The 27476-nt window shown below is 35.8% G+C and overlaps 1 protein-coding gene across 12 annotated transcripts in view; it reads right to left on the bottom strand.

The window, feature by feature from the left end:
• Positions 1–27476, bottom strand: part of KIAA0586 (KIAA0586 ortholog) — a 140305-nt gene that overhangs the window by 106295 nt on the left and 6534 nt on the right. For 10 of the 12 annotated variants that reach the window (XR_007128753.1, XM_047737777.1, XM_047737778.1 and 7 more), the window contains 10 exons: positions 20988–21162; positions 20071–20292; positions 17643–17796; positions 14486–14653; positions 12769–12892; positions 8261–8393; positions 7307–7524; positions 6570–6642; positions 5071–5298; positions 3963–4137 (listed from right to left, as the gene is read on the bottom strand). Coding sequence is in view for 11 of the 12 variants with exons in the window: in XM_047737777.1 (XP_047593733.1) it covers positions 3963–4137; positions 5071–5298; positions 6570–6642; positions 7307–7524; positions 8261–8393; positions 12769–12892; positions 14486–14653; positions 17643–17796; positions 20071–20292; positions 20988–21162 (1670 nt within the window). In the remaining variant the exon portion in view is untranslated. Of the gene's footprint in view, positions 1–3962; positions 4138–5070; positions 5299–6569; positions 6643–7306; positions 7525–8260; positions 8394–12768; positions 12893–14485; positions 14654–17642; positions 17797–20070; positions 20293–20987; positions 21163–21914; positions 21987–27476 lie in introns of those variants that run through there. The other 2 variants (XM_047737779.1, XM_047737775.1) reach the window with 2 other exon arrangements.

The following is a 27476-nucleotide window of genomic DNA, read 5'->3' as shown; positions in this document are numbered from 1 at the left end:
TTAGTTAACTCTACATTTAATGTGGGGCTCAAACTCACAACCCTGAGATCAAGAGTCACATGCTCTTCCAACTGAGCCAGGCAGATGCCCCTGAATCCTGAATTCTTAAAAATTCAGGATTTAAAAAAAAAAAAAAAGAAATTTGTCTGATTTCTATGGAACCTGAGGAAAGTGAAGAAAAGTAAAAACATAAAGGAGAAGAGGCTATCTTCTAAATTCCTGACATTACTATTTTAATAATAGTAATTATTAGTAATAGTAAATAAAATTAGTAAAATTAGTAATAGTAAACTCCCATTTTAATATGGGAGTAATTTTATGAATCTAGACTTTTAAATATAGCTCCATGATGCCAGGAAGAAACATTTTAGTACCACATCCGTATTTCTTTTTTCATTCTGTTGTCTTGTATTCATTCATTCAATTAAATGAATTTTTCTTGAGCGCTCATTTAAAATATTTGTTTTCAGCATTTCATAGGCATTGCTCCACACACAGGAATTACAGTACTGAATAAACCATCTGTATTCATAGAGTTTACAGTCTAGTAAGGAAAACAATCAATAAACAAAAATATAACACCAGGCCTTTTTCCAAAGAAGGTATACAGATGGCCAATAGACACATGAAAAGATGCTGACATCACTCATCATCAGGGAAATGCAAATCAAAACTACAATGAGATTATTACCTTATACCTGTTACAATGGCTAAAATAAAAAACACAAGAAATAAGTGAAGGTGGAGAAAAAGGAACCCTCATGCATTGTTATTAGGAATGTAAGTTGGTATAGCTGCTATGGAAAACAGTATGAAGTTTCCGCAAAAAATTAAAAATAGAAATACCATATGATCCAATAATTCCACTATTGGGCATTTACCAAAGAAAATGAGAACACTAGTTCAAAAAAGATATATGGAAAAAAAAAAGATAAATGCACCCTTATGTTTACTGTAGCATTATTTGCAATAGCCAAGATATGGAAGCAACTTAAATGTCCATCTATAGACAAATGAATATGTGGAATATATGTACAGTGGTTTATTACACAGTCATAAGAAAGGAGATTGTGCTATTTGAGAAAATGGATGGACCTAGAAGGTATTGTTCTAAATGAAATAACTCAGACTGAGAAAGACAAATACCATATGATTCCACTTATAAGTGGAATCTAAAAACAAATAAAACAAAAAGCAGAATCAAATCAGTCAGAGAAAGACAAATAACCTTTGATTTCATTCATACGGAAATTAAGAATCAAAACAGATAAACATAGGGGAAGGGAAGGAAAAATAAAGTAAGATGAAAACAGAGAGGGAGACAAACCATAAGAAACTCTTAACTATAGGAAACAAACTGAGGGTTGCTGGAGGGGTGGTGGGTAGGGACTGGGGAAACTGGGTGATGGGTGTTAAGGAAGGCACTTGATGTAACGAGCACTGGGTGTTATATAAGACTGATGAATCAATGACCTCTACTTCTCAAACTAATAATACAGTATAAGTTAACTAAATTGAATTTTTTAAAAACAAGTAAACAAAGAAGAAAAGACCAGAAATTTACCAGATTTTGTAGTGAGATTACAGAGAATATAAAGCTTATAAAGTCTTTTTCTGTATTTTCTGTATTTTTAAAATTTAAAATAATAAATAAAATATAAATTATTAATCTTCAGGTACATCAATAGCAAGGATAGCTGAGGCCTCTATCCCATAGGAAAATGTTTATTTTTCCTTTGAATGCTCAATAAATACAAGTTTTCTTTGTTAAAAACAAAAAACCCAATAAACCAAAAAACAGAATCAGACCTATAAACAGAGAATAAACTGGTAGTTGCCAAAGGGGAGGTAGATGGGGGTTGGACAAAATGGGTGAAGAGGACAGGGAGATCTAGTCTTCTAGTAGTGGAATGAATAACTTATGGGAATAAAAGGCAGAGCATAAGGAATACAGTCAATGGTACTATAAAAGCAATCTAACAGGGCAGATGGCAGCTACCACAGTTGTGGTAAACAAAGCATAATGTATAACCTTGTCAAATCACTAAGTTATACACTGAAACTAATGTAACATTTGTGTCAACTATACTCAAATTTTAAAAAAGCACATAAAAAAATAAAAAATTAAAAATCATATATATAGGGATGCCTGGGTGGCTCAGTGGGTTAAGCCTCTGCCTTTGGCTCAGGTCATGATCTCAGGGTCCTGGGATCAAGCCCCACATAGGGCTCTCTGCTCAGTGGGGAGCCTGCTTCCCTCTCTCTCTGCCTGCCTCTCTGCCTACTTGTAATCTCTCTCTCTCTGTCCAATAAAGAAATAAAATCTTAAAAAAAAAAAAAAAAGAGAGAGACAGAGAAAAAGAAAAGTGTAGGAGGTAATTTTTTGGATAGCATGGTCAGGGTAGACCTCTCTGAGGAGCGAAATCTAAGAGCAGCAATCCAAAGAGCTGAGAGAGTAAGCCATGCAAACGTCTGAGGGAAAAGCTCTCTGGGAAGAGAAAATGACAGGCACCAAGGCCCAAGAATAAGCATGTTTCCACAGTTTCTTAGTCACGTCCATCATTAAAAGGGTTACTTAAAATTGTTTTTGGATTTTTAAGTATTTTAAGACCTCAAGTTATTTTTTGCATAGGCTGTCAAAAGCCCAAATATAATAGCAAAGTGCCAATAAACAAGCAGAAACAAGTATCATCCATAAACTTTATACTTACTAACACCAGTAGGATTTCTAGATAAACTGACACCCTATATGATCACCTAACTTTTAAAAATGAAAGGAATGAGGAGCGAGTTGGGGGAAATTGGAAGGGGAGACAAACCATGAGAGACTGTGGACGCTGAGAAACAAACTGAGGGTTTTGGAGGGGAGGGGGGCGGGGAGTTGGGTAAGCCTGGTGGTGGGTATTACAGAGGGTATGTATTGCATTGAGCACTGGGTGTGGTGCATAAACAATGAATTCTGGAACAATGAAAAGAAATAAAATAAAATACAATGAAAAAAAAAATGAAAGGAATGGAAAACTAAAGCAATGCCACAGCTCCAACTTCCAGAAAGAATAAGAAACAAAAATGAGTTGGTATACCCTAGTTATCGCATACTGTTGAAGCTTACTGGCTGCCAGAGTACAAGCTGAGAAATTTCAAAATGTAACCACAGTCAACAGACTCCCTATTTAATTAAGAGTTACATTTAAATATTACTAGAGAGGAGTGCCTGGATGGCTCAGTCAGTTAAGTGTCCAACCCTGATTCCACTCAGATCATGATCTCTGGACATGGGATCAAGTCCTGCAGGGGGCTCCACACTCAGTAGGTAATCTGCTTGAGGATTCTCTATCTCTCTCTCCCTCTCCCTCTGCCCCTCCCCTCACTCATGCATGCACATGCACGTGTGCTCTATCTAGAATAAATAAATCTTTAATAAATAAATATACTAGACTAGTGAAATATAGATATGAGTCAAAACATACAGTAAAAATGAAGTTATTATTAGTGGTGTACAAAAGTACCCAAAATTTTTTTTCACCTTTACTATATAAATCCTTTTATGATCATTTATAGCATATGACTGATCTTCATTCTTTCATAAAGAACATGATAGAGCAATATCCCAGGGAAATATCCACTTCCCCTGGATTATAATTTAAATTATTCAAGATACCACCTCATAAATGCAAACTTTATCGTGCTTTATATGAAGATACCACCTAATCCTATCTTATCCCACTTATTCCTATCTTGTGCCTTGAATTGGTCTATATTTTTTCCCTACTTACTCCCATTTTATGCCTTGAAATAGTCTATTTCTTCCTACTCTTAGAAGAATTGTTTTCCATGCCTAAGCACTATATAATTTGAACTGTATTTATAAGTCATAAAAAAGAAAAGAAAAAGTTAAACATTATATATTAAACTGACAGCATAAAAAATAAGCTCTACCACAGAAAAATGAGGTTCCTTACCTTTAACTCGTTCTATTACTTTCGGTCTCTGTGGTTTGGACTTAGGAGATGGAGAATTAAATCGGAGATATGGTCCTTTTTTAAGAGTGCTGCGATGGCCCTGATAAATTGGTTTTCCATAAATTTGTAACATATAATCTTCATCTTGTACCACTGTGGTTGCTTTCAAAAATCCCTAAGCACACAGTTATTCAACTCACCAAAAAAATAATCACCAAACAGATCTCAATTTTCTAAAGCTTTCTTTGCCAGCTTAAGTAAGATAATAAGAATTATCAGGTCAGGAAAGTCCTCTATTTTAAATGGCTCTTAAATTCTAGATACAATTTTCAAACTATAGTTTTAATGTTTTATGGTTTTCAAAAACATGAAAGGTAAATATAAAAGCCATCCACTCAAAAAACATAAAGGTTCTTATACTACTAAGTATATTTTTAGTCCCACAAAGTAAGGTTTAAACACATTTTATATAATTATACTCAATCACAATAATATAACATAAATCAAGTCTTTAAAAATGATTTTTTACATTCTTAATTCCACCTTCAATCTTTTGGCATTTATTGAGGATCTATACTAAGTGCTCCGTACTAAATTAGATGCTTTATTGATGTGTCCAACAATCCATGTTTGGTATTAAGAAAGTTACAGCCTAATGAGAGCAGCCAAAAACATACCCTCCACAGCATCTAGTACCAAATCTCACAATCACTAGGCACTAGACATATTCACTAAACTGGAAAATAAACAAACAAAAAATGTATATTCACATGTATACATGCAAAGACAAAATACAATTTTGAGTAGCACAAATAAGAGAATCTAATTTTTGGACTAGATGACCTCTAGATATACCTGCTATAACTAAAATATGATGATTCTAAGTGTGAGATCTCAGAAGGAAGAAATTATGTATTTTGTGTACTGCTTTCCACATTATGAATTCCCAAAACCCTCAATATCAATAGTTTAAAGATAGTTTATTTTTATATAGTCCCTCATATTTTTAAAACATTCTCATATTCAGTTCATTATTTATAGCTTAAAGGAAATGAAATAATTAATTATAATGCAACCTTCACATCACAAAACCAGAGTAGGAACTTACTTCTTTTCTCTCTTTCTGTAGGATTGAAGCAGGCATGCTCTTCATGAGTGGATTTCTAAAATGCTCCTCTTTTTGCTTTTGAGAATGTTTTCTATGAAGTACAGAATTGTTTACTGTTTTGTCTTGCATGTTAATTTTAATATCTTTACTCATATTCTGAGCTTTCTTGGTCCTTTGAGTCTTCTGATCAAATCTCTTTTGTTCATAATCTTTTCTTGCCAGTTCATCCTTAACAAAAGCAAAATTTAAATTACTTAAAACATATCCAAGTAGTGCTTTCACAGTAAAGTATCAGAATTTATTTTCCGCTATTATAGAAATATACTTTGGCAGTTTCAAATACTTTGTAAATAAATTACATTGGCTTACATATGAATAAAAACTCTCTAGAAGAATAAAGAAAAACTAAAAAGATCAGTGCCTTATGGAGCAGGGGAATGAGAAATAGTATTTGAGGTACAAGAGTAGGAGGGCAAGTTTTCATTATAAACCTTATAGTTTTTGATGTTCGAACCATAGTACTGGAGTAAATGTTGAAAACGTTAAATTAAAAAAAATTTTCAAAAAGTAAACAACTTTGTAATAAAACTCTGTAATAAATATTTATAAATTAAAATAGCTCGAAGAGTTAAACAAACATACTTTGTAATGAATTCACAGTAACAGAGTCACATATATTGCCAATTGTCTGGAAAGCCAAAACCAACCTCCAAATCTTCTATTTAATTTTTTTTTTGGTGCATCACATAATATTTCTTCATAACATTAGAGATATAGATTCTTAAACAACAAAGTTTAAAAATACATTTTGGCATTTATTGCTGTGGCAACTGAACCAACACATCGTCTTGCTATGATTGTGAGGAAGCATATACACACACATCTTACAGCCAGAAAAAAACACTTTGCACCTAAAGATGAAAATAACAGGGTTGTTTTGTCTAGTTCTGTTCCCTCAAATGTATATACATTGTAAGAATTTCTTTTAAACTACTGACCCTCTAATTAAAACTCTCCTAGATTTTTGCAATGCTAATCTCTGAAGATCCACCCTGAGCTTTGGGGTGTGATAAAGTGGTACCTGTTTCATCTGGAACTGACTTGTGTAAACTTAGCAACCTTAGAAATCATGTGGGGTATTTTCCTTTACATAATGTTGTTGTTTTCACTTTGGCAAGCCAGTGCTTCTAAATCTGCAGTCTTGAAATGTTTTTTAAATACACTTTTTTCTTCTTCAAATACTTTTGCTAAATTTTCTTTCAAATTACTCATATTTTAGTTATTGTCCAACAATTTGCCAAATAAGAGCCCTAATTTATGAGAAGAAGCAGTTGCTAAGTAAAATGAAATTACTAAAAGTAAAAGTATTAAGTAAAGAGTGAAGAATGAAATGAAAAATTATAAGTAGACTTATACATAAGGAATGTTTTGAGAGTAAGTATGATACTTAGAAATTATCTCTTGAGAATTCTCTTAATTCTGTTTTTTCCAATACCTACCTGAATTTCTGCAGAAATAGTTTTAATCCACTCATCCACTGTCTTTCTGATCCGAATCTTCTCTGACATCTCTCTACAAAAGGAAAAAAAAGAATTGTCTTAAATTAGCATTTAATGTTCTGAGAATAGGACCTAGATCAAGACTCTTATCTAGTTTTAAATCTACTATGTAGCCCAATAGCCTTCATCTGAAAAGGAAAAACCAACGTTAATAGTTTTCATCAAATGTTTGAAGGATGTTTGAACAGATCCCAGAAGATACATATCATAGAGAGAAAAAAAGATTTAAAGGAAAATTTTACATCTGTAAAAAGTAACAGCCACATGTATATAATATCTAATTATAGTGAGTCCACATTTTCAAAGGAAATAAAGAACCTTTTCAAAACACCAAAACACATTAAGCAAAATGAAGCACATAGAAAAACAATTACGAAAGCCTATGCAGGGGCACCTGGGTGGCTCAGTCATTAAGCGTCTGCCTTCAGTTTAGGTTATGATCCCAGAGTCCTGGGATAAGCCCTACATTGGGCTCCCTGCTCAGTAGAAAGCCTGCTTCTCCCTCTCCCACTCCCCCTGCTTGTGTTCCCTCTCTCACTGTCAAATAAATATATAAAATCTTTAAAAAAAAAAAAAAAAGAAGAAGAAAAAAAGAAAGAAAGCCAGACAGCCAGCCAGCCAGCCTATGGGGCTGGAAGTTTCATAAATAACCTTGGGATGCCAACATCTTATCTTACCTGTTAGTAGACAGAGCATTGATAAACGAATACATGGCAGCTCCATCTTTGGCACGAATAATAGCTTCCAGGTTTTCTTCAAGGACTTTTTTATTGTTTTGTACTCCCCTCAAAATCTTCTCAGCATCTTTCAAGATGGATCTTTTATTGGTTGTTTGAAGCTTAATGGAATTCTGTGGAAGATCAGCAAGCCTTGACATAATCAGAGATTCTTTTGGCTTAAAAGAAAAAAAGAGCAAAAATGTTACCATACGAAGTTCATATTCTTATTTTAATGCAAATGAGAGCTATTACTATAGTTGGGGCCAGATACTATACCAAAATATTCCAAGGACTCAATTTGTCAAATTAAAGAGCTATAAAAGAGTGCTTGCCTGATGGTAACTACACTTATTATGGTTAGCATTTCATAATGTATGTTTGTCGAACCTCTATGTTGTACTCCTGAAACTAACATTGCATGTCAACTATATTTCAATTAGAAATAAAAAATTAAAAAACAAAGTTGGCAATTAAGGTTTCTTTCCATTTAGAAGTACTAATGTGAACGTTACATGAAATAGGGCTGGAAGTCCACGGAAGTGCTGGGCAGTCCAGTGGCCAACCAAAGTTATTATCTGGGAAAGAAAGCTAAAACAATATAAGAGCAAGCTGGCTCAGGTAGGTGTGGCAGACACTTTGGACTGGATAATCGGGGTCATTCACAGGTCTCTCTCCCCTTTTTCTCCTCTCTAAGAGAAGCTGGAAATCTAGCAGTGGCCAAGGAGCCATGAATAGAGACCACTTAGTGAGGTCTTCTGGAAAAGTTTTGTAAAAGAGAACAGACTGGGTTAACATGTCTTTTTAGTACTTTCTCTTCATCTTTCTGCTTGCTTTCTGTCATGCTGTTATATTTCTTCATAATTTTTACCTTTACTAATCATCATCAATTTTAATATCCTGTTTCCACTTTACCTGGAGTATACCATTTGTTTCTTTCCTTTGTTGGCCAGGATCATGAGAAAAATCATCAGACCTCTGTACAGTCAATTTAGCTGCTCTTAGTTCTTCAGAGGAAGGAAATCTTGGAGAGGATAAAGTGTCAATGCTATGAAAGATTTAAAAACAAAGTTTCCTAAATTATCATAAATTCAGTAAACATTTGAATACATAAATCTGAGATATCTTCTTAGTTACATATTACTAAATGGTGTATTATTAAACTGTATAATGAAATTAATCAGTTAAGTGATTAAACATATCAAACACAGAAAAACACAAGATACAAAATTACTCTGACCAGACTGGGTTAGGCATAGTAGGAAAAGAGCAGAAAAAGGTTTTGGTTTGAAGAAAAGAATGTCCAGAATCTCTTCTAGAAAGGTGGAGTGGGTGCCTGGGTGGTTCAGTGGGTTAAAGCCTCTATCTTTGGCTCAGGTGGTGATCCTAGGGTCCTGGGATCGAGCCCCATATTGGACTCTCTGCTCAGCAGGAAGCCTGCTTCCCCCACTCTCTCTCTGCCTGCCTCCCTGCCTACTTGTCATCTCTGTGAAATAAATAAAATAAAATCTTAAAAAAAAAAAAAAGGATGGAGTAAGATCTCTAAAAATCTACTCCTCCTTAAGAGCAAAGAGAACACTAGCAAAAATGGTCAAAATCAGCTTCTTCAGAACTCTGGAAATGAAAGGACAACAACTAAAGGAATATTTAATCAAGAAAATGACTGACTTTCAGAGTGCCTGGGTGGCTCAGTCAGTTATGCATCTGCCTTTGGCTGGGATCACAATCCCAGGCTTGTGGGATCTAGTCCCACATTGGGCTCCCTGTTCAGTGGGGAGCCTGCTTCTCCCTCTCCCCCTGCCCCTCCTCCTGCTCATTCTCTCTCTCTCTCTCTCTCTCAAATAAATAAAATTTAAAAAAGAAAAAAGAAAATGACTAACTTTCAGTAAGAACAGCAAGCTTTATGGCATTTTTAATTTGTCTCACTCCAAGAACCCTTTCCCCAACTCTCTGCCAGCTTTGAAAATTAACAGCTTCACAGCCCTTATAGCTATGAAAACCAACAGCCTAACAACAACTTGAAAGAGCAGAAGAGGTTTGGAGCTCCTTAGAAAGTCCCACTCACAGGGCTTCTCTTTATGTGACCTGACTCAGAGCTAGCTCAGTGAGAAACCCGAACCGCAGGTCAATTTTTGAAACCAGCAGCAAGTGTTTAACTTCTCAGCTGCCTGAGGTGGCTATAGCAGTTGAGACAACAAGAGGGATGCCAATAAACTAAAACTCAGGGGAATGAGATGTCCACAGTGGAGCTGGAAGGTCCCTAACATGCTACCGGGGATCTAGAATGCCATGTGCATGTACAGGGTTCTGTGAATGTCCAAGTAAGATCTGAGAAAAGCCTAATCTCTCACATCTGGCTGACACCGAGGCTTTGTGCAAGTTGGAAGTTAAGGAGTCAGACTTATAGAGTGCCAGAACACTGAAAGTATGCTCCGACACCATACACATGCATATGTGCATGCACATGCACACACACACACACACACACACACAGCCCCTTGACACTCAGAGAGAGACTTACAGGTTCAAGATAGTTAAGGAAGTCTCTTTCTCATTAGCAGACTTAACTCACCAAATAGAGACCTACCACACATGACAAAGAACACACACTTTACAGAACTCACCCAGGAAAGTCACTAAACAAATAGCAACAACACACCCTAGTGGATGGAAGAATCTGATTTTCAGAGTTGCCACACTATATTATTTGGAATAGTCCAATTTTCAACAATAAGTTATGAGACACACAAAGAAACAAGAAAGTATAGCTAGGGGCGCCTGGGTGACTTAGCGGTTAAAGCCTCTGCCTTCGGCTCAGGTCATGATCCCGGGGTTCTGGGATCGAGCCCTGCATCGGGCTCTCTGCTCAGCGGGGAGCCTGCTTCCTCCTCAATCTCTGCCTGCCTCTCTGCCTACCTGTGATCTCTGTCTGTCAAATAAATAAATAAAATCTTAAAAAAAAAAAAAGAAAGAAAGTATAGCTAAACAGGAAAAAGCATAGTCGATACACACTGCACTAGAGGAATTCCAAATATTGGATTTATTAGGCAAGAACTATAAATTAGCTATTATTAAAGGAAACTATGTTCAAAGAATTAAAAGAAAATATAAGAATGAGGTCTTACCAAGTAAAGAATATCAATAAAGAGACAGAAACTAAAACAAAGAACATATAAACAGGATTTCTGGAGTTGAAAAATATAACTGAATTATAAACTTCAATAGAGGGCCTAAGCAGCATATTTGAGTTGGCAGATAAAAGAATTCAACAGCTTAAAGATAAGTTATTGAGATTATCCCATCTGAGAAACAGAGAAAAAAAAAGAATGAAGAAAATTTAAGAGGGGTGCCTGTGTGGCTCAGTTGGTTAAGTATCTGCCTTTGGCTCAGGTCATGATCTCAGGGTCCTGGGATCAAGCCCCACATCAGGCTCCCTGCTCAGTGGGAATATGCTTCTCCCTCTTCTTCTGCCCCCTTTCCTGCTGTACACACACACTCTCTCAAATTAATAAATAAAATCTTTAAAAAAAAAAAAAGAAAATTTAAGAGGCTCACAGATCTGTGAGATACCATTAAGAATACCAATAAACAACATAGTCCTAGAAGAAGAGAAAGGTTAGTGTACTGTTTAACTATATAAAGAAACAGTGGCCCAAAAAGCTCAGAAAACAACTCAGAAAGTATAGTATAAGAAACAAGAAGATTAATGTCTACTTAATATAAAAGAAGACAACATGGAGAAATAGTGGAATAAAAAAATATATAAGACAATAGAACATAGCAACAAGACAGACATAACTCTTTTATTAGTAATTACATTAAAAGCAAATGGCCTAAGACTGTATTCTTCACATAAAACCACTAAAACTGTGGCTTACTTTTAATTTTTATTACCGCAATTTATATGACATTCAAGATAAATAAAAATTTATACATTAAATAAATAATATAATCTATAATAAATATAAATAATAATAAATAAATATAAATAATAATTAAAATAAATATAAATATTTATTCATAAATAAAATTTATTTTATTATATATTGTATAATATATAATAAATAAATAATAATGGATAAATATAAATAATAAATAAATATAAAAATTTATTTATGAATAAAATGATTTTATCTATAAACATTTATATTTATTTTTTTATTTGTTATATTATTGATATTTATTGATATTTATTAATATTTATAAATAAAATATTTATTTATTTATATGATAAATAAATAAAATTTATTTTATGTATCTAGGTCATGACCTAGATGTACTTGATTTTTTAAAAACTATGAATATAGGGGCGCCTGGGTGGCTCAGCGGGTTAAGCCTCTGCCTTCAGCTCAGGCCATGATCTCAGGGTTCTAGGATCGAGCCATAAATAAAATCTTTAAAAAAAAAAAAAAACTATGAATGTAAAATTTCAGGCATACACAAAAGTAGCAAGAACAGTGCAATGACTTCCATACACCCTTCTTTATATTAATCAGTAACTCGTGGCTATCCTCATTTCATCCATATTCTCAACCCAGTTTCCCCTATCCTGCATTGGATTATTTTTGAAGCAAATCTCAAATATCATTTCATCAGAAATAAATAATCTGGGGCACCTGGGTGGCTCAGTCAGTTAAGCATCCAACTCTTAATTTTGGCTCAGGTCAGGATCTCGGGATCATGAGATGAAGCCCCGCTGGGGGACCCATGCTGGGGGTGGAGCCTGATTAAAATTCTCTCTCTCCTTCTGCCCATCCCCTCCCCCCACCTCATGCTCACCTTCTCTCTCTCAAAAAATAAGTAGAAATAGAAATAAATAACTGCATTCATTAGAATTAATCTACATCTTGAGAAATTAAGATAAATTCAGTTTATAACTATAGTAAAGGGATAGATGTATTAACAGCAGAAAATAGTAAAATCTAGGATAACTTTTTTTTTAAGATTTTATTTATTTATTTATTTCAGAGAGAGCACTAGTGAGAGAGAGAAAGAGAGAGAGCACATGAGTGGTGGTGAGGGGCAGAGGGAGAGAGAGGAGTGGACTCCCTCTGAGCAGGGAGCTGGATGCTTGATTCCAGGACTCCGAGATCATGACATGAGCTGAAGATGCTTAACCAACTAAGCTACCTAGGTGCCCTCCAAGATAACTTTTTAAAAGCAATGCTATACATTTATCAAAATTCCTAAAGAAATTTTTGAAATATAAACAAAGTTCTTAAAAAAAAAAAAAAAGATTTATCTGAGAGACAGCAAAAGAGAGAACGAGTGGGTGGAGGGGTGGGTTGTGGGAGAAAAAGGTAAGGTAGCTGGACACAGCTCCATCCCAGGACCCTGGGATCAAAGGCAGACACTTAACTAACTGAGCCACTACACAAAGCTCCTTTTAATATAGCATTTATTCCAATGTCTTGTTTTTTTACCTGTCACTCTTCTCAACATTCCATCCTATTTTTGACCCAGTTAGTAAGGTTTTATCTGAAGATTCACTTTTTCTTGTTGAAGAATCATGGTTATTCAAAATCTGTTCCAATAGTCTTACATTTCCTGTAATAAAATAAATACAGTATCATTTTTCAAGTACTAAGTCATTTCCTTGTTATACAATAGCTCACATATATTTGTACTATATTAGCTTCTTTGGATGATTATCTATCTACTCAATTCACTTTAAAATGTCAATTTTAAATACATTCACCCAATAAAACTAAATATTTATAACTCATGTAAACTACATTAGTAAAATTTTAGGTCTGAATTTATTTCCATCACATAAAAAAGAAATTTGATGAGCCACGACATCATCAAAAACCCAGTAAACTGCATAATTTTTATCAATAGTTAAAGGGAGATTTGACTGTTTCTTTATAGCAACTGTTAGTTAAATCTTCCCTTTAACCTCATCTTTAATAAAGTTACATAATAACTTTTATCTCTAGGTGAGGTTGGTTTATTAAAGATTTTAGTATCCTTAAAACTCTTTAAATGCATCCAAGACAAGACTCAAATTCATTTAAGTGATTCTAAGAATAAAAGCTTATATTTAACACTTTAACTTCTTTTACTAGAGGGCATTAAGGGTCTTTAACAAATTATTTCTTCAGGTCACTTATAAAAGTTCTTGTTTCCTATTAAATAGTTAATACTGTAACACTTTTTCCAACTGAACACAGTAACAAATGTTAAATTTCCCTGTTCCACTACTGAAATTCACACCTAAAAACAAAATAAGGAAACATGCTCTAAAATGATCAGCTTTTACCCTATGACCCTGCAATTGCACTACTGGGTATTTACCCCAAAGATACATTTACCCCAATGTTCATAGCAGCAATGGCTACAGTTGCCAAACTGTGGAAAGAACCAAGATGCCCTTCAACAGACGAATGGATAAAGAAGATATGGTCCATATATACAATGGAGTATATTGCCTCCATCATAAAGGATGGATACCCAACTTTTTTATCAACATGGACGGGACTGGAAGAGATTATGCTGAGTGAAATAAGTCAAGCAGAGAGAGTCAATTATCATATGGTTTCACTTACTTGTGGAGCATAAGGAATAACATGGAAGACATTGGGAGATGGAGAGGAGAAGTGAGTTGGAGGAAATCGGAGGGGGAGACGAAGCATGAGAGACTGTGTACTCTGGAAACAAACTGAGGGTTCTGGAGGGGAAGGGGGGTGGGAGGTTGGGTATTAAGCCTGGTGGTGGGTATTAAGGAGGGCGTGTATTACGCAGAGCACTGGGTGTGGTGCATAAACAATGAATTATGGATCACTGAAAAAAAATAAAATTTAATTTAATTTTAAAAAGTTATAACACCATAAAAAATGATCAGCTTTACCTTTAGCAAAGCTTTATTTTTTTATTAATAACAAAACTTGTTCATTATAGGTTTAAGTAATAATCTATAGAAAATAATCAGAATTATAACTGTATACCTCTACCTCCTGCAAAGAATGTAAAGAAGCTTGATGTGCCTAGTAAATATCATTTAAAGAAAAATACTAAAGAAAGAGATTTAGTTACTACTAGGCACATAAGAAAATAATAAATCAGGAGTATGGAAATCTGTTCCTAATTTGACATAGGTCTAATAAAAGTAGTAGATGCTAGTTATGATTGCTTTATTACCTCTATAACCTGACATCTCCATATTTTCTTTCTCTTCTTTAGGATTTTCCCTCTTTGATATTTTATCATCCTTTGAAACAGGTATAGGAGCAAACCTGCGAGGTGCTGGTGTCTCCAAAGGAGATTTCTGTTTATCAAAACCCATATCTTCAACCTCTCTAAAAGGCGCTTCAATAGAAAATAAAGAAAATAAATTCAACTTATTTTTTAAAAAAACATTCATATATAGAATATTCCTCTTCCCCATTTTTTAAAAATAAAACTAAAATTATGTAGGATATACAAATAACAAGTACATAGAAATAGCTCTCAACCAGAATTCAAAATATAACCCATAAAAATTTTACACTTACAGCTAATAAATAAGAAAGAAATCAATATGACAATATTCTGTGCTATTTAAGCTATGGTGAAAATGGCATAGCCAGACACTACTCATGGCAATGAAAACTAATAAAACCATCTGGCACTAAGTATAAGAAGTCTTAAAATGTTTATATATTTTGACCTAGTAACCTTACTCTTGGGAATTTATCCTAAGAAAATAACCTAGAAGAAAGAAAACATTAAATACATGATGATTTATGGGGCGCCTGGGTGGCTCAGTGGGTTAAAGCCTCTGCCTTCGGCTCAGGTCATGATCCCAGGGTCCTGGGATCGAGGCCTACATTGGGCTCTCTGCTCGGCAGGGAGCCTGCTTCCATCTCTCTCTCTCTCTCTCTCTGCCTGCCTCCCTGCCTACTTGTGATCTCTGCCTGTCAAATAAATAAGTAAAATCTTTAAATAAATAAATAAATAAATAAATACATGATGATTTAATCACGGTATGTTTATAAGGAAAAAAAACCCTAAAATCTGCCTAAATGCCCAAGAACAGGATAAATGCCCAACAAGTAAATTGTGACTATTCTTTTATCATTAAAAGTTAATATTATGGGGGCACCTGGATGGCTTAGTTGGTTAAGCGACTGCCTTTGGCTCAGGTCATGGTCCCAGGTCCTGGGATCAAGCCCCACATCTGCTCAGCAGAGTGTCTACTTCTCCCTCTGCCTCTCCACCTTGTCTCTTGTGCTTTCTCACTCACTCTCTCTCTCTCAAATAAACTCTCTTAAACCTACATTGGTGGGAATGCAAGCTGATGCAGCCACTCTGGAAAATAGTATGGAGTTTCCTCAAAAAGTCGAAAATAGAGCTACCCTACAACCCAGAAATCTCACTACTGGGTATTTACCCTAAAGATACAAATGTAGTGATCCGAAGGGGCACATGCACCCAAATGTTTATAGCAGCAATGTCCACAATAGCCAAACTACGGAAAGAACCTAGATGTCCATCAACAGATGAATGGATAAAGAAGATGTGGTATATATATACAATGGAATATTATGCAGCCATCAAAAGAAACGAAATCTTGCCATTTGCAATGACATGGATGGAACCAGAGGGTATTGCTGAGCGAAATAGGTCAATGAGAGAAAGACAATTATCATATGATCTCCCTGATATGAGGAATTTGAGAGCCAGGGCGGGACATAGTGGGGGCTAGGGAGGGAAAAAATGAAACAAGATGGGATGAGGAGGGAGAAAAACCGTAAGAGACTTTTAATCTCACAAAACAAACGGGTTGCTGGAGGGTTGGGGGGAGGCATAGGGTGGCTGGGTTACGGACATTGGGGAAGGTATGTGCTACGGTGAGTGCTGTGAAATGTGTAAGCCTGATGATTCACAGACCTGTACCCCTGTGGCAAATAATGCATTATATGTTAATAAAAGCAAATTTTTAAAAAGTAATATTATGAAGATAATTACATAAAACATGGGAAATACTTCTGATATGCTAGTAAAAAAGCAGTACAAAATCATATTTATGCTAAATTGCAGTACATAAAAATAATGTATGCCCAAGAAAAAATATTGAAAAATAAAAAGTTTAACTTGTTGAAGTTTAAATTTACTCATTTTCCCTTATATTTCTTTTACTGTCACTAAGACATACAAAGAAAGCAAATCAGTACACAACCAATAAAACATACACTTTTTCCCTTAAAATTCAAGTCTAAAAAGACAAAATTTTGAGCAATTAAGTCTTCAGAACTGAGTATGAAGTTAAGTGTCCATGTCTATGGCTGGAGCATACTGAACCCCGAGTTGTGGCTGTAGCTCTGACCAACCCACTCTCAAGTCCAGTGACCTGGAGCAGGCAAGTCACAACCTCCCTGTGCTTCATCTTCTTTGCTTTCAACTTAAAAACTGACTCATGCCACTTTCACAGCAGTTTTGTAAGGACCACTCCTTTGTGGAAAAACATAAAGCAACTTACAAGTATAAAGAATCTTCAATACGTCTATAAAACAACAATGGTCTAACAAATCAAATGTTGGGGATATTGTACTACATGGATCTGGATATCATTAAAGGGATAGCCCTTGATTTTCAATCAATTCTTTCAATAATTTAGAAACACATTTGTTCATTTGGTTTTTGTTGCTTTTTTTTTTTTTTTGGTTTTTGGGTTTTTTTTTACTTTTTGTTTTCTAAGTAGGTGCCACACGCAGCGTGGACCCCAGTGTGGGGCTTGAACTCACAATGCTGAGATCAAGACTTGAGCTAAGATCAAGAGTCAGATGCGCAACTGCCTGAGTCACCAGGGACCCCATTTATTCATTTATTTTAAATTCCAGAGGTTTAATACAAATACACTATGCACTTCCTTTGTTACTATAAACAAAGATTTTTAAGATTCTATTAAAATAGGCAAACTTATATTACTAACTAAAAATAATGTGAAATAGTTTATTACTGTACTCAGGTCATTTTTCTCCTCACAGAATCAAGAAAAATGGAAAATACACAGCTGTCAGAGAATTGGAAAACTGATTACAAACATTGATATGAGATGGGTAAAATTTTTCTAAACTTATAAGTGCTTCTGACAATTTCTGAAGGTTATTTATTAAAATCATTAAGTAGGAAATGATCCCTAACTAGACAGAACGAATTTTGAAATGACCTAAAAATTACCTAACCTAAAAGAAAACTAATTTTATAAAACAAAGACTTAGTCTTCTACTGCCTATTAAACAAGTTTTGGGCTGACATATTATAAAGAACATTTGTAGGTAATATTTTTCATTCACAGAGAACTAGACATTTTTACCTTGTTTGGAAGCAAATGTGTTCTGTGAAGATAGATCACTGCCACCATGATTAGAAAAGTCTGGTTTTCCAGAATACTTTTCCATTGCTCTAGAAGGGGGCATAGCAACAGGCTGAAAACTACTGGTCTTGAGCGCAGCACTAATGAAATGAGTCTGGAAGACATACAATTATTTTATTAATTTCAAATACTATTTGAAAGAGTTAGATGACAAACTACACTGAAATTTATTAGAGGACTTGAAAACAATATGTTAGATTTAATAAATGATAAGAATACATACATTACATGTAACTATCCACTGTAGCAGTGATGTCACTGGGTTAAGCCTGGCTCTGTAATGTGACCTTGATCATTTGAGTTAGCTATTCTAAACCTCAGTTTCTTCCTTTCTACTTCAGAGATGGCTTGGGGACCAGTAAGGCATGCTAGGAAATGATCAAAAGGAAGGGGCTCTAGTCCTAGACATCTACTTCAACCAAAGAATTTCAAACCAAAATTTCTCCTCTTTTATATCCTGGATGATTTCGTTTGAAGGGTTAAAATCCTTGTTAAGAAGCACTCAAATTTATAGTATTAATAATACATATGCATTTAAGTACAAATGAGAGCTAAAATGACAATTTTCAGCACTATTTATTAAAATAACTGGAAATTATATGTATCTAATAAAACTGATTTCGAAAGAGTCTTATGAGGTAAAGGAAAATCTAAAAATATTTACAGTTTTACAGAAGTCTTAAAAATGTATATAGAGAAAAAAAAATATGTAGAGATCTGGGGCACCTGGGTGCCTCAGTGGGTTAAAGCCTCTGCCTTCGGCTCAGGTCCTGATCCCAGGGTCCTGGGATCTAGCCCCCCATCAGGCTCTCTGCTCAGCAGAGAGAAGGAAGACTGCTTCCCTTCTTCTCTCTCTGCCTGCTCTCTACCTACTTGTGATCTCTGTCAAATAAATAAATAAATAAATCTTAAAAAAAAAAATGTGTAGAGAACTCTCTACATAAAACAAATAGGACAGACTCAACAAATTTCATTTCATTAAGCATTTATTGAATTACTAATATACCTAATATGTCACTAAAGCTTCAACTTTCCCTGTAATTATAAGCTTTATAAATAAGATGTCTGCATTAGGAAAGATCCCAATCTTCCAAACTAAGAAAGTCAATGAATTAAAAAAAAAAAAAAAGTCAATGAATAATGGACTTATTAAAAAATGGATAAATAGCAGGCAGGCATATACTACAAGTAGGACCCTCTCTTCAAATCAATGTACTTTTCATATGTGTCATCTTTTACCTGAAGAAAAAAATAAAATGTTTTATAGGTAAAGAAATCAAGGCTCAGAAAAGGGCAGTTATTTGTAGGCCGGGGAACCAGCACTCTGCCAGACCCACTCCTAGCTTCTCACCATATTGCACACTCAATTTCAGTTGTACATGGAGTACTTACTAAAACCTTACTTTGTATGGCCATAATTATTCCAATAAAAATACTATCTTCAAACACATGGAAAGCTCAAGCCAAGCTCTAATAAGAAGTTTGCGGGTTTTTTTTAAAGATTTTATTTATTCATTTGACAGAGATCACAAGTAGGCAGAGAAGCAGGCAGAGAGAGAGGAAGGGAAGCCTTTTGAATATGAGGCTCTGGGTTGTTATAAAAAGAAGAGTTATCTTCAGAAGGAACTGGTAGTATAGTTTCTTATTTATTTTGGAATTTCCAAGTCCTGGGACAGTAGCCAGCACTCAGGTACTCAGTATACTTCTTTTTTTTTTTTTTTTTTTTTTTTTTTTTTTGAGTGAGTGACCAGCATTATAAATGCATTGGTTTTTATTTTTTCCTAATTAATGTGCAACTTAAAAACTGTAAAAAATTAAAATATAATGTTCAGAAGAATATACAAAAGTAAGTTTATTATAGCTCAGTATGTTATCACAGAACAAACACTAATACACTGTAATTCTCAAAACTTCTTATTAGAGGGGTGCCTGGGTAGCTCAGTGGGTTAAAGCCTCTGTCTTCAGCTCAGGTCATGGTCCCAGGGTCCTGGGATCAAGCCCTGCATCGGGTTCTCTGCTCAGCAGGGAGCCTGCTTCCCCACTCTCTCTCTCTGCCTGCCTCTCTACCTACTTGTGATCTCTGTCAAATAAATAAATAAAATCTTTTTTAAAAATGGTATGAACAGAAATACCACAAAAAAAGGAAACGCTAACTCCATGGAAATGTCTTCTAGAACTAGTGATATCTGAACTAGAATGTGCAGAGAGAGGTCTCCGCTTGCACAGGAAGAATAATGAACTCAAAAATCATTACTTAAGAATGAAAACTGTTACAATGTAATGAGCTATTGCAATTATCAATGAATATTAGCTCAGGGAGCCAAGTGATAAAAGACCATGGGATGTGTGCTAGCTTTATTAGAGATACCTGAAGATCTATTTGCTGCTGTTGTAATTTTTCAAGATGCCTAATGTGCTGCTCCATAAACACATTCATTTGCTTTTCATGATCACGACAATGTAGTTTCTCATGTTTATTCTGAATGCTTGTTTGCTGCTCTGTAACACGTTGTAACTGTTTATCAGCCTCCTGTAACTTATTCAGTAATTCTGTAACAGAATTGACTTTTGCTTCCAAATCACTCTGCACCTAAAACAATAAAATCCCAAAAGACATCAAAAATACACTCAGTTAATACAAAGGCTGTTTAAAATGACTGATAATAAAAATCACAGAAATAAAAAGAAGATAGTTAGCCTTAAGTAGATTTTTCTTCTCTCATTAATAACACATTTGCAACAAAGAATTGTTATGCTGCCAGAAATAAAATACTTAAATGGTAATTAAAGAGAAGCAAATAACAAAACAAATTAGCTTTTGATACCCCCCTAATCTCAGGCTGAATTAAGTCAGCAGCCTGGAGTCCCAGACTTAGCTTGACCACCTATTAGCTCTGGGACCTGTGTCTACTCTGACAGTGTTTCTCAGTTTTCCATTTGCAAACTGAGGGGGGTTGCCACAGACAATCTCTGAGTTCCTTTCTAGTTCTGAAATAAAGAAGACCTGTTGTCCCAGGTTGCCCAGGACTCAGGGTTCCCTGGATGTGATATTTTCAGGCTGAAACCAGGCAGTCCTAGGTTCTCTAGTATTATCACAGCAAAGCAGGGGTATGTCTCAACTCCTGAGAGGTAATATACAAGCACAAACAGGAAAACTCTTTCAAACTGAGACCAACCAGAATGACACTGGTCTATAGTAGGATACGACCATTTATAGACTCAATTCCTCATAAGTATTTTTATATCTGACAAAGAAGCCGCAAAAATCTGGGGATAAAATTATACTTTGATCAGCGGGGCTGCCGTAGCGATGGCAGCTGCAGTCGCTGCGGCCACAGTTGTAGCTGAATCAATTCCACTGGGTGAAATTCTCGTCTCCTGAGTAGCAGCGTCCTTTTCTGGGCCTGCATCTTCAAAAAGCTGTACCTTTACTTCCTTAAACACAGGCATGTTTTGAGCTCTGTAAATGAAAAAGGAATAGAAATATATTCAGTAAGCCACACTGAGCCATTTCAAGAAGGATTCACGACGATAAATTGCTGAAGGTGGGTTTGCTTGATTTTTTTTCAAAAATTGAATCACTTGGTTTTCCATACCGGGATCTAATCAGTCACTTGGTTAATGAAATCTATGAAAGGTCGCTATAGACTAAAGATATAAGAAGATAATTCCTGGAAGGTTGTGATATTTCAGAAAATAAGGCTTGCACATATGAAAAAGATGTGGGCACAATTACAAAGATATATAATCAAGAAGGACAAATGCAAAACATGCAGAAAAGGTTCTAAGAATGCAAGTACCAAGTTTTACTTCCAAAGGAAGACAACCCAAGAGAAATTGTTCAAACTGCTAAAAAAAAAAAAAAAAATTTAAATTCTAGCTCATTTCGATTTAATAAATGTCACAGAGTTTGTTAAAATAGGGCATAAAACAGGTTGAAGCAGTCTGGATTAAAAATGAGAGAAATACATACATATTTACAATGAGAGATTTAACTAAGTAAATACTAAGAAAAAAGGGAAAAAAGACTCAATTTTATTATAGATTTTCCCTGAAAAACAACAACAACAACAACAAAAACAATGAAAGGAACCAGACAAAACTGCAGAGTTCCTAGGTAAGTCTAAGTAAGATCAGAAGGAATGCCTTCCATCTCTAACTGCTGGATTTCTCTTGGTTTCTATAAAGACCCAGAGTAGCTCTTAAGCTTACTCCTTTTTGATATTTCCTCATTTCTACTAGGAGCATTTTTCTCTGTCTCAAAATTTTGAAGTTTTCTTGACTTTTCCATTCTCCACTTACCTTCTCACATCTAAATGAGTCACCAAGTTTTGTCAACTATTTCATCACAATTGCAGGAATGGTATCACAGAACTATGGAGTAAGGGGAACCCAATAGGCCACATATCCTAACATCCTAATGCAACAGACGAAGAAACTGAGGTCCACAGAGGTAATAGGATTTACTTGACCAAAGTCACAGACCCAGTAAAGCACAGTTGGCTTATGATTCCTAGAGATAGTCCCATAACATCTAAATCTCTCAGAATAATACTTCTCCCTTCATGCTTCTGCCTCTGGTTAAAAAAAAAAAAAAAAAAAAAAGCTTCACCATCTCTTACCAACTATTTCATTCTTGCAGATTTTACTCCTTCAAAAACTTCCCAAACATATCTCTCCACCATTCAAAAATCTAAAATTGTTCCTTAGAGACAAATGACTAGGCTAATCGTTTGTTTGACTGTCCACACACACCATCCCCCATCCCTGTCTCCCTAGCTTCCTATATACACCTGTTAGTTCACACACAACCTCTCAGGAGTCACATTACTCCTCACTGGCTACAACACACCCTTCCCACATCTGACTCCAGGCTTTTTATTACTGTTCTCTCAACCTTACTCCACTCAACTTACTATATATCCTGCTCCGTCTTTAAGATCCAACACAAGCCTTAACCTTCTTCAAAAAACCTATCCTTGAACACTTTCAATGGATCTCTCCCTTCAATAACTCCTTTCGCTTTTACTGCCTATAGTACACAACTGAGGCTTGATAAGCAGCCACCCCCTAGTTTAAATGTCTGTGCAGAACAGTTTCGTAATATATTAAATACAATGCTGCTTCCTATCACAGTTCTAATCACTCATTCCTCCATGTATGTCCACATTCTCTCCCCAACTAAGCTCTAAGCAACGTGGGGTATGGGGTAAGGGGCAGGGAAGGGGGATTTCTTTTAGGCCAAACAGCAACTAAGAAAGAACTAAGCACAGTAGGCACTCATTATGTATCTAACTAATTAAGGGGTGTACTAAGAAAATATAATTCAGATATTCCTATCCTTTAGTATTCCTATCTGAAGTCTGAATGTGAGTTACCCTTTAAGATCGATCATTCTACATGAATACATTAAGTTGACCAACAAGAGAAATAATATTGTAAGATTAGACATCAGCTTCTTTTTTTTTTTTAAATTTTTTTATTTTTTCAGCATAACAGTATTCATTATTTTTGCACCACACCCAGTGCTCCATGCAATCTGTGCCCTCCACAATACCCACCACCTGGTGCCCCCAACCTCCCACCCCCCACCCCTTCAAAATTCCCAGATCGTTTTTCAGAGTCCATAGTCTTTCATGGTTCACCTCCCCTTCCAATTTCCCTCAACTCCCCTCTCCATCTCCCCTTGTCCTCCATGCTATTTGTTATGCTCCACAAATAAGTGAAACCATATGATAATTGACTCTCTCTGCTTGACTTATTTCACTCAGCATAATCTCTTCCAGTCCCGTCCATGTTGCTACAAAACTTGGGTATTCATCCTTTCTTTCTTTTTTTTTTTTTTTACAGCTTTATAAACATATATTTTTATCCCCAGGGGTACAGGTATGCGAATCGCCAGGTTTACACACTTCACAACCATAGCACATACCCTCCCCAATATCCATAACCCCACCCCCTCTCCCAACCCCCTCCCCCCATCAACCCTCAGTTTGTTTTGTGAGATTAAGAGTCACTTATGGTTTGTCTCCCTCCCAATCCCATCTTGTTTCATTTACTCTTCTCCTACCCCCTCAACCCCCCATGTTGCATCTCCTCTCCCTCATATCAGGGAGATCATATGATAGTTGTCTTTCTCCGATTGACTTATTTCGCTAAGCATGATACCCTCTAGTTCCATCCACGTCGTCGCAAATGGCAAGATTTCATTTCTTTTGATGGCTGCATAGTATTCCATTGTGTATATATACCACATCTTCTTTATCCATTCGTCTGTAGATGGACATCTAGGTTCTTTCCATAGTTTGGCTATTGTAGACATTGCTGCTATAAACATTCGGGTGCATGTGCCCCTTCGGATCACTATGTTTGTATCTTTAGGGTAAATACCCAGCAGTGCAATTGCAGGGTCATAGGGTAGTTCTATTTTCAACATTTTGAGGAACCTCCATGCTGTTTTCCAGAGTGGTTGCACCAGCTTGCATTCCCACCAACAGTGTAGGAGGGTTCCCCTTTCTCCGCATCCTCGCCAGCATCTGTCATTTCCTGACTTGTGAATTTTAGCCATTCTGACTGGTGTGAGGTGATATCTCATGGTGGTTTTGATTTGTATTTCCCTGATGCCGAGTGATATGGAGCACTTTTTCATGTTAGACATCAGCTTCTTAATAGGCTTTTAAATTTTAGTTTTTTTCCAATTATCAAATTAAATGCTCAATGGAACAAATGTAAATAGCTTCTAAGTGTAAAAAACAGGGAAAATATACAACTCTCTCATTCAGAAAAATTATTTCTTCTTCTTCTTCTTCTTTTTTAGAATTATTTCTTATTCCTAAATCCTCTGAACCTGGCATTTAGACCAATACCATGAAGAAACTGCCCTCATGAAGGCCAGTAATAATTTTTGCTTAATTCAATGGACACTTTCTAGTCCTTACCTTTCTTTACCTCTGAGAAGCCTATCAAACTTAGAACTTCATTCCCATCGGCTTTATTAACACCACACACTCCAACAATGCTGGATAAACTGAGTAGCATTTAGAAGTTCACTTGCTTTTTTGCATAGCTCTTAAGGGTTCAGTTTTCTTAGAGTCCTACTCTATGCCATCTTTCTTTTCACTCTCCCTGAGTCACTTCAACTGTTCCCAGAGCTCAGATCACCATTTATATACTACTTCTACACTATATACTATATAGAATATGTGGCATATTCTATATACTTTGTGAATTTGACCTTCATATTGAATTTCCTACTGGACATTTTTAACCTGGATATCTCATAGATATCTCAACCCCCTGCATATGTCCAAAATGAAATTTATTCCCCCAAGAATTCTTTCCCAAGGATTTCCTTTCTCAGTGAATACTACGACTGACCATGCATTTATACAAGACAAAAATCTGGGATTCATCCTTAGCTCCTTCTTCACTCTCAGATCAAATCATCAATTCCTGTCAATTCTTTTTTTTTTTTTTTTTTTTTATTTGACAGACAGATCACAAGTAGGCAGACAGGCAGGCAGAGAGAGAGGAGGAAGCAGGCTCCCCGCCGAGCAGAGAGCCCGATGTGGGGCTCGATCCCAGGACCCTGGGATCATGACCTGAGCCGAAGGCAGAGGCTTCAACCCACTGAGCCACCCATGCGCCCCAATTCCTGTCAATTCTATCTCTATCCTCCAAACCTGTCTACTCCTCTCCAAACCAGCATGAGTCCCACCCTCATTCCACCACCCTCCAATTTACTGAGGACCAACTAAATCCCTCTCAAAGAGATCACCTCCAAATTTGTAGCCAGTTGGTTTCCTGGATTGCAGTCCAGTCCTCTTCTAATTCATCTTTTGATATTGCTATCTAAGTGAGCTTTTTAAGAAATATATATCATACCTTAACATTTTAAGATGATTTGCCCTTTCTCTCCTTTAAAGAAGTATAACTTAGGGGTGCCTGGGTGGTTCAGTGGGTTGGGCCTCTGCCTTCGGCTCGGGTCATGATCTCAGGGTCCTGGGATCGAGCCCTGCATTGGGCTCTCTGCTCAGCAGGGAGCCTGCTTCCTCCACTCTCTCTGTCTGCCTACTTGTGATCTCTATCTAATGAATGGATAGAATCTAAAAAAAAAAAAAAAAAAGTAGTATAACTTAGCCCCTTGCATCCTCTCCATCCACATGTAAGGACATTCTACCCTGTTTTAGACACTCTGGCCAGAATCTTTACTCAGATTCTATACTTTTTATTAGTATAGATTTAGAGCAATTATATCAAATAGGACAAATTCTCCATCATTCCAGTTTTTCCCACCAAATTAGCTACTCTCAACTATGTGTATTCTATATGTCTGTATTCTTTTCTTTTAGGACTTTATTTATTTATTTGACAGACAGAGATCACAAGTCAGAGAGGCAGAGAGGCACCCCTACATATGTCTGTATTCTTAACATTATATATATATATATATATATATATATATATATATATTCATTCTCAACTGTATGTCCTTCCAGGTAAATTTTAGAATCACTTTGCCAAATTCCATCTACCATTATCTAAAACCAATAAATAAGTCAAGCAGAGAAAATCAATTATCATATGGTTTCACTTACTTGTGGAACATAAGGAATAACATGGAGGACATTAGGAGAAGGAAAGAAAAAGGGAAGGGGGGGAAATCAGAGGGAGAGATGAACCATGAGAGACTGTGGACTCTGAGAAACAAACTGAGACTTATAGAGGGGAGGGGGGATGGGGCGATGGAGGAGCCTGGTTGTGGCTATTGAGGAGGACACATATTGCATGGAACACTGGGTGTTATATGTAAACAATGAATCTTGGAACACTACATCAAAAACTAATGATGTATTATTGTATGGTGACTAACATAACACAATAAAAAAATTAAAAATTAAAAAATAAAACCAATAAATTCGAGTGACATTGACTACAGCAAAATCTATCTCTTGAGACATAGACTGCCTTTTAACCCACATGAGAGTCATTTTTATATTTCTGATTCAATTATTCTCTACATTGCAACCGCCTTCTCAAGACCCTTCCTACTCTGTTTTTAATTCTGTTCTTTCATCCTGAAATGGGGAGAGATCTACTGTCCAAGAGGGATTAGTGTTCACTGTTACCTCTCACCATCCATTTGTTCATAAACAACTTCTCTTTCCCTGATCTGAGAGTTCTGAGAGGTCTCAGAGATTTCCATTAGGAGAGTTCTGACTTGAAGGCAAGTTGGTAAGGTCCTTACTGCAGGTCAGCCGCATTAGAAGTAATACTCGCTTTTGGTCCAAATGAGTCAGATGTAATCTGCAATTTTTGGTTCAACTGTAGAACTTGAAAAACTGCACCACTCCTCATGCCCTTAATTTTGTTTTCTCTTATATATTTATAAGCCCCAGAATACAATTTATCATCCAAATTCCTCTCTGAACCACATCACATATTGGGAATTGTAGGCTGAACAAAGGTAAAGAGGAAAAATATGATGAGGCCAAACAACCAGCTCTTAAACTCTGGCTGGCTCAGACCACACTCTTGTGGTTTAGAGACATTTTTAATTTTTGTTAGTCCAGTGTTTCCCAGAGTGTAATACATTTGCCACAGATAGCCGTAGGTGGAAAAATAATAATTTTGTTATTTCAGTAGTTGTATATCATTTTAATTGTAGTATTTAAAAAATGATTTGCCATTTTGAAGTAATATAAAAATTTCCTTTTTGAATAAAATGAGAGTTCAAGATGAAGTAAAAAGTTTACTTATTTTCTAAGGGGCCTT

Source organism: Lutra lutra, chromosome 7 (genome assembly GCF_902655055.1).
Source record: "Lutra lutra chromosome 7, mLutLut1.2, whole genome shotgun sequence".
Classification (NCBI taxonomy): Eukaryota; Metazoa; Chordata; class Mammalia; order Carnivora; family Mustelidae; genus Lutra; species Lutra lutra.
Note: the sequence above shows the minus strand (reverse complement) of the source record. Positions and strands in the feature narration are given on the sequence as shown.